The sequence below is a fragment of the Ascidiella aspersa genome, chromosome 6 (genome assembly GCF_963924565.1).
Source record: "Ascidiella aspersa chromosome 6, kaAscAspe10.2, whole genome shotgun sequence".
In the NCBI taxonomy this organism is placed as follows: domain Eukaryota; kingdom Metazoa; phylum Chordata; class Ascidiacea; order Phlebobranchia; family Ascidiidae; genus Ascidiella; species Ascidiella aspersa.
In genome coordinates, this window is record NC_139452.1 from 6,288,825 (window position 1) to 6,301,209 (window position 12,385).

The following is a 12,385-nucleotide window of genomic DNA, read 5'->3' on the forward strand; positions in this document are numbered from 1 at the left end:
GATTTTTTGAGTTTCGAGACTCAAAGTTTGCGAGACTACCTGACTACACTTGTTAGGCCTTTGACGCCCAAAACTTGCTGAGAATGGAAAACTATTTGTCAGACAACTCAGCATGACCATTGTTATACACAAGGGGAAATAACGTCTTAATCTGACGGGCGACGCTCCCCTAAAGAGTGCACAACGGTTTAGCGCGCTGCTATCCTATTGCTCAGCCCTGTCACTAAGCTGTACGGGACAATAGATTCTTCAATAATATTTATTGTTGCCAAGGAGCTGTTTTCGTTTCGCGCGTACAACGCCAGAGTAAATTCACGTCCGAATTAACAATGCGCGTAGGGAGAAATTAAATAAATAAATAAATAAAACAGGAAGAGTTTAAGGGTCTTGAATTCTTTTTTTCGGGAAGCAATGGGATTGTTTATTGGGATTTCTTTGAGTCGTCACCTGTAAACAACACAAGAAATGGTTTAGTAAAATGTCAATACAGTAAATGTTTAAACATTTCATTTCTGGGGGTTTTCAATTAAATTTTTATAAGTGTTGTTTTCTATTATTTTAAGAAAGTAAATGGCTAGTTTCGGAAATATGTAAAACCACATGAAAGTCAAGAGCAAAGTAACATATTTTAAGCTTATGTCCAGTAAACCTGTTGGTTAAATATAGTCAAAATTAAGCCTCTCCGAAAAGCTGTTTACCACAGGTTATACGGCAGGCCAACCCTTGGCAAGTGGTTTTATTTAATGGTTGTGTGACATTTAAATCCCAAACGTTACCACGATTCATAATTAATTTATAGTTTTGAATTAAAAGAACAATGGAGGCTAATTACATGATATAAACCACAATCAGTAGGTTATATCGTGATTTCAAATGCTTTGTAACAAAATAACCAGTGGCCATTAGAAAAGCAAGCGTTTACCAATTGTAGGAAAACACTGTAGCACCACAATAATTACGTTATACTGTGATTTCAAATGCTTTGTAAGAGAATAATCAGTGGCGGTTGGAAAAGCCAACAAGCGTTTCAAAACTATAGAAAAAAACTCGAGCGTTCAACCCACCTTCGATGTAGTTCCTGGCCACGTATTTGAGTCCTTCATCCAAGAGGATGACCGGGAGCGAGATCTTGAGCACCATCGCCCACTCGGTGAAGTCAAGAGGACAGATCTGGAAGACGACGGGAAGAGGATCGACGTGGAGGATGACAAAGTGAAGAGCAAGAGAGAGCACGATCGATCCCACCAGCCACATGTTCTGCCATGGAGGCATACGGATGATAGACTGGTTCTCTGACACGCTGGACGAAAACAAAAGGTATATTATTTAGAAAGATGTAGCTATGTCTTCGCTTTGGTATGCAGAGTTTTGCTCTTGGACATAGATATTCCTTTAAGAAAAGTTGATGAAGATACCAATAAATTTTAACTAAAATTGTTTGTTGTTGTGTGACAGAAACTGGAACTTATGTAATAATGATTCTGAACCTATAAGGGGAATCATTCGGCATTTGTTTTACAAGTATAGGCAAAGAAAACTACATATTACAAGGTACTGGAATTTGAGGAAACCTATCAACCAAAATGGTCTGCCTAATCAGGATTGTAGTCGAGTATACTGTAACCGTTATAGTCAACATTACTTGAGTAATGGGGAATCACAGCATATACTCTACTCTTGTGTCAGCTACACATTACAAATTTAGCAGCTGCCCTTGACGATGACACCTTTAAACATTCGGTATGCAAGAACAAAATCCAAACAAAAAAGTTGCAATATTGAAACATGGCTACGGCGTAAGGAACTTTAAATATAGATGTAAGGAACTTCAAATATTTAGTCGAAGACAAATTGCCAAGGAGTCACAAAAAATGATTGACTTAATTCATAAGAAAACTCATTTATATGTATTTTGCGTATAGTTAAAGTGCTACATTGACAATAAAATGCAATTCATATGAGCAACGATTTAACATTACTTTGTCCGTAAGTTAAATGCAAAGGCATTTGAACTTTACCAACCTGTTCAAAGCGTTGCAGAGTTCGATGACAACAAGCACAGAAAGGGCCATAGTCATTGGGTGAGGGTCTTCGAAGATTTTGCAATCTATGCCGGAAAAGTCCTCAGAGTCGGCGGTGCATGACATGAAGTGGGTCTATTGGGAAATAAATATATGTTGGTTGTTTTATCCAAGTTTGATTCCTTGCAAACGCAATGTCAGCTAGATGCTGACAAATAGAATTTGCATTAGATTTTAGGTTATTACAACAAATGCCAATCGCGAAAATATTGTTGGTTTCACACGCATTGTCGTTAAACCGATTTCATGCTGGAATTTTTGCCTTTAGTTATCGTGTTTGTGAAGAAAGTGAAGCATGTGTGGTTTAGGAGATTTTCTAAAGAAACTGCCCTTTGTTTTCAACAGAATCCGGAATTTTATACGGTTGTAATACTTGGTGCTTTTGTTTCCACAAAAGCGCTTGGGTATACAACAGGTTTTTTTGGGGAACGGCAGGCCAAAACGGTATTGTTTGTTCTAGGGCGCGATTTCTTTTCACGTGATTCCATAACAATGCAACGGGAGTTAACAGAGTACACAAAGCAACTAGAGTCATGACAGTCGCTATTGTTCACTTCAAAAAAATCTAAAATTAGGATGTTCGTTTTTCTGCGGCAAAAGAGCGATGAAATACACCACGTTCTTAAGAAACATTCATTGTGTTGGTTTTGTGATATAAATTGAAGCGGATGAATCTACCCAATGTATGTTATATAAGGAGGAAGTATGGTTGAAACTTTAACAAGGTTTAACTGCGACGCTTGTTCTCACGCAGTGGTTCTTGGACTTTTTGAGACACGCCCCCCTTTTACAATTTTAACAAAACTCGCGCCCCATCGTGATTCAAACTAAAACAACATTAGGCAGAACAGCAATTTATTTCCAGGTAAGTTGCGTTAATGCGTAGGACGTAACTGTTTGTTGAATAGCAAATCTTTAATTTAAGGATTAGTAGCAGAGAACTATTACTTCGCTCTAATGTTTAGTCATAATTCACACAGAGTTTGGCAATTTCTCGCGTCCCCCTTGTGAACCTCACGCCCCCCAGTTTAAAAATCATTGTTTACGGCTGAAAATACTTTGTAAAACATATACTTACAATCTGCCACCAGGAGAGAGCTGGTCCACTAGGGGCGTACAAGAACCACCACAGGGAGGCGCCAACGGTTGCGATTCCGACGTATCCTGAGATAAATCATGTTGATATTTAGTAAATATAGATTTCAACTCCTTTTCTTTACCCTTCACTTATTGTATTGTAGGTATACACGGCTGATTGTTGATCAACATGAAGTGTACCAATATTTAGTATACATAGAGTGAAAAAGTTCTTTTAAACAATAACATTTTATACACTTGGTTTAATCACGTAAATGTTTAGCAATTACAGATTTAAAAAAATAGGTAAACAATGTAACAATGTACAATGTTTAAACGTCTTTACTTGTTTTTGCCCACAACCGTTTTTGGTTTAAGACAATCAGGGGTTAGATAGCATTTTCTACTATATCCTGAACTAAACACGTTTTGTTTGTGTTCAATGTTTTTGTAACTCACCACCAACGGCGCAATAGCGCACCATAAGCCAGCCGCTGATGAGAGAGTCCTTGGTTGACCTTGGCTTCTTCTGCATAATATCCAGATCGGCAGGGTTGAAGCTGAGGGCGGTGGCGGGCAGACCGTCGGTGACTAGGTTGACCCAGAGGAGCTGGACTGGGATGAGGGCTTCGGGCACTCCGAGTGCTGCGGCCAGGAAGATGCTGAATAGTGGAATAGATGTATTAAGTCTTGATGTTTAACATGTTCAAAATAGATCGCCAGATGGGGCAACGGAGTTAAACTGTGGTGGTAAACTGAATAATGAGTATAACAAGTCATCTTAAACTATATTGGAGGTCTAGCTAGGCCTTCCCTAAAGTTACAAGTCTAAATGGTTTTCCCGCTTTTTAAAACTATCAAATAGTATAGTGTTTTACTTATTTACATGGGATTAGTTAAAGAAAGGCTGTGATTGATCACCAGTAGGGGAAGAAGACGCGAACTTAGCACTAGACGAAAATAAGCTGGATAAGCATTTAAAGTGACTTTACAGTTGTGTGCAAATAGGACTTTCGCTCACGCTGTGCCTAACTTAGCACTAACTTACCAGACAACTTCTCCGATGTTGGATGAGATGAGATAGCGGATAAACTGCTTCATGTTGTTGTAGATTGCTCGGCCCTCCTCGACGGCTGCCACGATAGAAGTGAAGTTGTCGTCGGCCAAAACCATGTCGGAGGCGCTCTTGGCCACCGCGGTTCCACTGCCCATTGCGATTCCAATCTCGGCCTTTTTGAGGGCAGGGGCGTCGTTCACACCGTCGCCAGTCTGCACAAAAATAAACAGTGTCATTCCTTGTTGTTTCTGTAAGTTATGCCAGTTTTGATTGACACACAACTAAAGCCAGTGCGAAAACGATAAAGGGTTTCTAAATAGAATTTTAGTACACTTGACTGCTTGCAAATGTCTTGATTTAATTTTTTAACTTAAAAAATTGTTCTGATGCAAGTCGTTCGGTTATGAAACTTGGTTTGGTCAAAGATTTTTGTAAACTGCAAGCCGACCGCAACTACAACGTAATGCCATGGAAACCTTCCTTTTGACTTTGCACATTGTCTCTCACTCCTAAACCGACTTACCATAGCGGTGACGTCTCCGTTAGCTTGCAGGTATTCGACGATCTTGCTCTTGTGCGCGGGTTCGACTCGTGCAAAGAGACGAGATCTCAGACAGGCTTTGAACTGTTCGTCGGCGGAAAGGTTGTCGAACTCGCGACCAGTGTAGGATTTGCCTAAAAACAATAAACATGGTTATGTGAGAGGTAGTTTTTAACACGCAGGTGTGTTTGATCTAAATTTTTTCTAACATCAATAACAAATGGCAAACTTTGGAATTGTACAATTACTAAAATCAGACTCAATTGTAAATCATCGATTACAAAGTAGAGACCAGTTTAAAAATTGTTTTAACTCCATTATTGAATTTTGCCTATAGCCAACTGTTGTGTGACAAGAAGATTTAATAGATGATTCAAATTTTTAACAAAATTGCCCGATTTCGATTTAAACGATATTACCACGATATTAGGTTGTTTTAATTAACGGCAGTTTTGCAAAAATCATAATCAGATTCTGCTGTAAAGCTGAAATGTCTATTAACTCTTTACTGGGGTTGAAGGCTTAATGTGCCAAATAACCCACCAGTTGTGTCCTCATCCTCCCCGAAGACCCCGATGCGTCTGCAGATCGCCTCAGCTGTTGCCTTGTTGTCGCCGGTGATGACGATCACGCGGATTCCTGCATCCCTGCAATCCTGCACGGCCTGGAAGACTTCCATGCGAGGAGGATCAAGCATGCCAACGATTCCAACGAAAGTGATTCCAGTCTGCGAAAAAAACAACAGATGTTTTTACTTTGTTGTTTGAATAGGATTGTGGTAATCTTGATGACATGTATTTAAAAGTATAGCGTTATATGAGCCACAAGTTTCACCTACATGCCATGAATAACAAAATGTTTTCACAATCTGAGCCTAAGGCTATTTGAGACCCCTTTTGTGCCAGTTTAATGTCAATTACCTAACGACGAATATTTTATGCCCTTCAGCCAAAAATCCCTATTTATTTGAGTTTTATTGTATACAAATTATATTGCATATAAAAAAACACAAACTGACATGCGTTCTATAAAAACTGATTGGTATGATTTCATAAGTTCAAAGGATAAAGTTCAAAACTAAAAGATTAATTCTCAAGAGGTACATTAAGACCAACCTTGTGATTTATATGAGAGTACTTTGCGGTCTGTAGTCAAAACATTCTGCCATCCCCTAATTAAAAAGACAACTCACCTCATATTCGACAAACTTGGTTGGGTCGCAGAGGTTCATTTGGCCAGGGCTTGGAGGGGTGTCCACGGTTCCGAGGGCCAGGCAGCGGAGGGTGTCCCGACCGGTTCCGTACTCCTTGACCAGACGCTGGATCTCGGCCTTGATTTCGGGTGTCATGGGAACACGTTGCTTGCCAACGCGGACGTAAGTACAGCGGTCGAGAACGCCTGAAATTGTGAGAAAAGAAAGCTTGTAGTAACAGGCCAATAGCAAAAAGAAAGGTTAGTAAGTTGAGCAAAAGCGGAATAAGCTTTTTTGTTTGCGGAAAGTGTCGTGAGAAAGGAAATGTAGATTCGGGGAATTATTTGGTACTTTTGGGTTTAATTTTGTGGTAAAGATTCAAATAAACTTCAAATAAGTTGTCTTTTAATATTAAAACAGAGAACTAAAAGAAAGTAAAAGAAAGTAAAAGAAAGAAGAGTAATTTAAATTAAATTTATCTCTATTGTTCACATAAGTATAAAAGTTAAAAATTTGAGTAAAGAGAAAAAACACTTTCATGTAAGATGAAAAGTACACCTGTGCAGATAAACTGAACTCTATAAACCGTAAGATATATTTCCACGTTTCTCCTATTGTTTTATTAAGCGTTTCTCCTATTGTTTTATTAAGCTAATGGGTACCTTCGGGTGCTCCTTTAACAAACATCTTGGGTCCGATGGATGAGGGGGCGGTCGGTCGGCAGAATGTGCTCATCGACTTGCGATCACGTGAGAACTCCAGAGTGAACTCCTTCTTCATCATGCTCTTGATAACCTGCCGCCAGAGGGAGATGGTGATCATATTTATATGTTATGGGGAGTGGTTGATTTGGGGTAAAGATGTAAAAAGATACTTTACGAGGTTTATGTATGGAACATAAAGTATGGGTTAGAGGCTCTCTGTGAAAATCTATAGTTTCAACTTACGCTGTTGCATGGAGTCGATTTTGCAGACTTGCTCAAACCACTGAGGTCAGTGTTGAAGACGTTCATCTTCTCGCAAAGCACGGTCAGTGCGGTCTCGGTCGCTTCGCCAACCTTCTCGTAAATTCCTTTGCCCTGAGAACGAAATAACAGTTTTAAATAAGAAGAATTTGTATAGATTTCAAAAGTTTGGCAAGCATATTTAGTTTTATTCTTTATGGGTGGCTAAGCTACTCTAGTTTCAACTTTTCATTATCCAGAAATAGGATCCCTTGAATACCAATTTATAGGCGTCTTAAGGTTAACGCAGTCTTATTATGCCAGTATTTAAGCAATGCATTAAAAAGGCTATGAAATTCCCCTTAAATAGCCCACCTCGTTGAAGTCAAGTGACGAATCGTTGCATAGAGCGCAGATGGTGGAAAGCTCGGTAAGCGCGTCGAAGTCGCTACAGCGAATCTTCTGACCGTCTTTGCTGACGTCACCCTTTGGCTCGTAGGTGGATCCGGAGATGCTGAACTCGTGAAAGGCGGCGCCGTCGGCCATTACTTTGTCCACCACGAACATCTGTAAATAAAGGAAGGAGAGAGGGGATTAGAGTAAGTTTTTAAGTGAGAAAAGAAAGATGGAAAGGAAATATGGTAAGTTTGTATGTAAGCATAAACAAGAAAACTGGGATAAAGTTATGGAGTATTAAGAGATTGGGGAAAAATTTAAAAAAGAAAGGGAACTACAGTGAGTTATTTAAAGAAAAAGAGAAAAGAAAATAATTATAGTAAGTTTTTGAACGAGCGAAGAGAAAGGTAAATAAATTAAGCAGTTTTGCAAAGAGTAAAGATAAGGTAAATAAATTTGACGTTTAGAACGAAAATAGATAAATTAAAGAAATTAGAGTAAGTATTTTAAAGAACAAAGAAGAAAGAGGAAGTAAAGTCAGGTTTTGGAAAGTGTTTTTAACAAGAGCGGATAAAGAAATGAAAAAAAAAGGACAAAGACAAGAGATTTAAAGCAAGTTTTTGAAAGAGCAGAGAGAATTTTAAAGCTTTGTTAGGAATAAAATGATAGAGTTATTAGAACGTGTTGTGAGTTTAGATGAGTAGAAGGCGAAATAAAGAGGGTAAAGAAATATACGGAGTGAGGAAATAAATCCGGCTACAAGAATAGAAGGTGACGCAGTATACTTAAGAAAAAAGAACAGCACTAATTTGGAAAGTAGTGAGCGTAGTTGGGGAAGAAAATTGAATCACACAGTTTAGATATTATTAAATGAAAACAGAAAAACAGAAAAGAGTAGAACGAGAAGAATAAGAAAGTGAAAGTACAGACAAATAGTTATGCCTAAGTAGAAGTAAATGATAGAAACTGTGAAGACATTTGTATTAAAAGGCGAAGATAGTAGGGAAAGTAGCGAAAAATTGTATGACAAGTAGAAGAGTAAAGGTAAGAAACAAGATGTTTAACTTATGGTGAAACTACAGTAAGTCAGAGTAGCAAAAATTTTCTTTAGCAATAGAGAAAAAGCGAATGGAAAAAAAGAAATAGAGAATAAAAGAGAAATATCGCAAAAGAGTAGAGAGAAATTGCTATTATTAATATTTAACAGATTTTAAGTCAAGTGAAAAAAGCGAAAAAGTATTGAGAAATATTTAATATTAGAATTTCAAGTTAAATATTTATCCAGATAAAAGTCAAGAAAGTAATAAAGTGAACTGATAAGAAGGTTAAAAGGTTAGTGAAGTTTTTTTAAACAACAGTCCAATTAACTATTAGGAAGAATTTAGCTATAGACAGAGAGAACAGAAAAGTAAAGACGAATGCTAAAAAAGCGCTTAATTAAAAAAGATGGAAGAAAAAGAGAACACAGTAGTTTGAAAAAAGAAAAGAAATGAAAGGAAAACAAAGAGAAACTTACCCTGCACACGGACATCTGGTTGGTAGTGAGTGTTCCTGTCTTGTCGGAGCAGATGACCGAAGTGCATCCGAGGGTCTCTACAGAGGGGAGACTGCGAACGATCGAGTTCTTCTTGGCCATTCTGCTGGTCCCCAAAGCAAGGCAGGTTGTGATAACAGCTGGAAGTCCTTCAGGGATGGCGGCAACAGCCAAGGCGACCGCGATCTGTAAAGAGAAAGTATAAATCCAGGGGTACATGCAATACTAATCAAGACAATATAGTAACTTTTACACAAATTAATACATCGTTTTAACAAATTAAATCGACATAGAAGACTCAATATGACATAAACTGGAATGATCTTTAAATCAGGTTTTGTTTATTACTAATAAATATTAATATGAACCTTGAAGTAGTAGATGGCTCCCTTGAACCATGAACCTCCGTGGACTGGGTCGTTGAAATGCCCGATGTTGATCGCCCATACAGCGATGCAGATGATGGTGATGATCTGTTAATAAAATAAAGTTGAGAGTTAGGTGAATACGCATTTATAGTATGTGATTGTAAGCACAAGCATATGTTTAACTACACAGCGAACGGGATGTGTTGCTAAAAGCTCGTTACAAAGAAAGTTAACAATGTAAAAAATCGCATATACGGTTGATGGATAAATAACTGGTGTGTGTTATCTTTGCATGTTTGGAAGCTAATGATGCTTGTTAGGGGAGAATACTTGTTTAAATAAATATCACAAAAAGAATGACTTTGATTTTATAAGCTTAACAGGACAGTTCGAGGATTATTTGCTAATCATTTTTGTGGTGAAGTATGTGTTTTGTGATTACTACTTACCTTTGAAAGCTGTTGTCCGAACTCGTCAAGCTTCTGTTGCAGCGGAGTCTTCTCTGCTTCGGTCTCGGCCATCTGGTCGCGGATCTTGCCGATCTCAGTGTTGCTTCCCGTTCCGATCACGATCCCGGTCGCCTTGCCAGAAGCAATGTTGGTGCCCTGGAGCAACGAAGAAACTTTTTAAGTTCGAGCCCCAAACAGCTGTCGGTCATTAGAGGTTAAAACCCTTAAAAAGCTACCATTTTGATCATTGTTTTTTTTAAACGAGTAGTACATTAAATGAAACGGTCGGTAACTAGTTTGGGAAAATATAAGATCTTCTTTATTTTTTTATTGTTAGATATAATAACATTGTCCGAGTTAAAATAATTTTTTGTTCGAAACTTCAGGAAGTTTTTGTTTTCGAACTTACGGAGAAGAGAAGGTTCTTCTTGTCTTGATTGACAGCTCTCATGTCGGGAACGGCTTCAGTGTGTTTGATCACACTCACGCTTTCGCCTATGATAAAAAAAAGTTATAATCCTAATCAATAAAAGAATGAAAGACATTACTGCTCGTATTATGTTTAAATCAATTGTTCACAGCTAACTTGTGATAAGCACAATCAAGTTAAATCACTTTTTGTTTTACTTCAACTTTATAAACACATGACTGACTTTCTCATCCCATTCAGTTTATCTTTCATTTAGCCGACAATCCCTACCTGTGAGAATAGCCTGGTCTACTCGCAGCGTTGTGGAGTGAATGGCGAGTAGACGAATGTCAGCTGGCACCTTGTCACCAACCGACACCTCAACGATGTCACCTGGCACGATGTTCTTGGCAAGTATGCGCTGCACAGTGTTGCGGTCCTGCCTCACAACTTTGCCCATCTCCGGCTCGTATTCCTTCAGAGCCTCGATCGCATCCTCGGCGTTACGTTCCTTTGGAATGAAAAACACGGAGACGTTTTTGGGGGTGTGTTTGATTTGTGAATTAAAGTTAGGCAGATTGCTGCATTTCACTGACAAACGTTATGCAGCTTCGCGACTACAACTTTCGTGATTTCATTGTTGACCTCATATTTTTTAAAGGGTTATTAGCACGGGGTGGTTCACAATCATGGATGACGCTCCATCTGTTGCTATCCCTCAAGGTTAAAAAACAGACACCATGTAAACAAAAGCCAAACAACAAGGTTCTAGCGATTAAGTTTCAGATTTAAATTTTAAAGATTTGTTTAAATTTTGTTGATTTCAAACTGCATTTGTCCTTCAGTATGGTTGCATATATATTTTGCTCTGAAAAAGTTTTCGTATTCCTATTCCTAAATTTTAGAAAGCGAAGAATCATTTTTACCGAAACTTCTCTGGGATAACATCGTAAAATAACTTAATGTGACCATTTCGTTTTGCATTGAAAATAAGAGCTGCCGGATTGTTTTTTGCAACAAATAATACCAACCTGCCAGATTCCGATGATTGAGTTGGCGATAAGAATAAGAAGAATGACGAAAGGTTCGACAAAAGCGGTGATGCTTTCTTCACCATCCTCGAACAAAGCGAGAACCTGTGAAAAAAGCAACAAAATAAATGTTTATTTATCACCAAATAAACTAACAAACGTAGGTCAAAAAGATGTAGAAAAGAGTGAGAACATGTTATGAGCGTGTATTTGTGAAAATATCGCAGTGGAAACATGGCTAGCAAAAAACCACTGGCATATGGAATATTATAAGGTTTAAAACACCAAGATGTGTTACAATGATAAGCAAAAATATTTTAAAAATAGTACTCACGAAGGAGATAACGGCAGCCAGAAGAAGAATCCTGACGAGAAGATCTTCGAACTGTTCGACAACCATCTGCCAAAGGGACTTTCCCTCCTCGGCAGGCAACTCTGTAAACAAAAACAATATCAATGAGTTACAATGACGATATCATCAAGTTAAGTACATAACTAAGAGAAACGATAACTCTGGTTGTAGGCAAATTAACAATTTACTCTTTGGATCACTCACAGTAAATAAAAACCAACAACTACAGTAAAACCATCAACGCAATAGTTGAGTTCAACGTCTCTCATATGCAGTTTATTTATGGTGAAAAATACAGTTATTTTTCTAGTAGTAAAGATTACCGTTGGGTCCGTATTTCTTTAGGTTCTCTTTGACCTGCTCGGTGCTGAGACCCTGGCCTTGAGAAACATTGAAGTGCCGGAGAACCTCAGTGGAAGTTTTGGCGAAAGCGTCATCCATGTTCAGACGCTGGTTGATCACTAGACTCACGACTAAATGCTGAAAGAAATATAAATCGATTACAGTGGTTTGTCTATATTATATATATCAGGAAATGAAACCATAAAACAACTTAAAAAGTCAGACGAATTAATTCATAAATTACATAGGTTATAAGACTTAGTAACAGAAGAATATTGCTAAAATTGTTATGAATACAATCATAAGTTATAGCATTAAATTAAAAAGTTAACTAAAGCGGACAGACAATTTTGCTGCAAAACTACCCTTTTAAATGCCTACAACTCTTCACGTCGACTCGCGTTTCTATTTTGCCAGCATGCTGCAAGGCACATTAATGCTTTTTAACACAACAACCAGTAAAGCTTTTTGATGCACAACACTCAGTGAACCGTACCTCAGTGAAGCTGCTTTTCAAGTTGTAGTTGTTGCTGCTACGAAGCTCAAATGCAACTGATGAATATCTCCAAGTCAACCGTTGCTTTTATACGAGCAAGTCGCTGCCAGGCTACA

At 38.2% G+C, this 12,385-nt stretch overlaps 1 protein-coding gene across 1 annotated transcript; it reads right to left on the bottom strand.

The window, feature by feature from the left end:
• Positions 1-996: 996 nt before the first annotated feature.
• On the bottom strand, positions 997-11,872 carry LOC146139379 (sarcoplasmic/endoplasmic reticulum calcium ATPase 1-like). The gene is made up of 19 exons (XM_083392417.1): positions 11,755-11,872; positions 11,414-11,514; positions 11,080-11,184; positions 10,340-10,559; positions 10,049-10,134; positions 9,640-9,795; positions 9,191-9,295; positions 8,805-9,008; positions 7,268-7,459; positions 6,896-7,027; positions 6,611-6,743; positions 5,949-6,154; positions 5,300-5,483; positions 4,739-4,890; positions 4,207-4,427; positions 3,618-3,820; positions 3,160-3,245; positions 2,023-2,156; positions 997-1,300 (listed from the first exon to the last, which is right to left on the bottom strand). Exons 1-19 carry the CDS (start codon positions 11,870-11,872, stop codon positions 997-999), a joined length of 3,042 nt encoding a protein of 1,013 aa, XP_083248543.1.
• Positions 11,873-12,385: the final 513 nt, after the last annotated feature.

What these genes read in the sequence shown, in the direction of transcription:
- LOC146139379 (XM_083392417.1), bottom strand. Translation starts at nt 11,872, where the DNA reads ATGGATGACGCTTTCGCCAAAACTTCCACTGAGGTTCTCCGGCACTTC. An exon ending in TGGCTGCCGTTATCTCCTTC is followed by an intron (nt 11,185 to 11,413) that starts GTGAGTACTATT and finishes CTTTTTTCACAG; the next exon opens with GTTCTCGCTTTGTTCGAGGA. An exon ending in TCGGACAACAGCTTTCAAAG is followed by an intron (nt 9,296 to 9,639) that starts GTAAGTAGTAAT and finishes TTTTATTAACAG; the next exon opens with ATCATCACCATCATCTGCAT.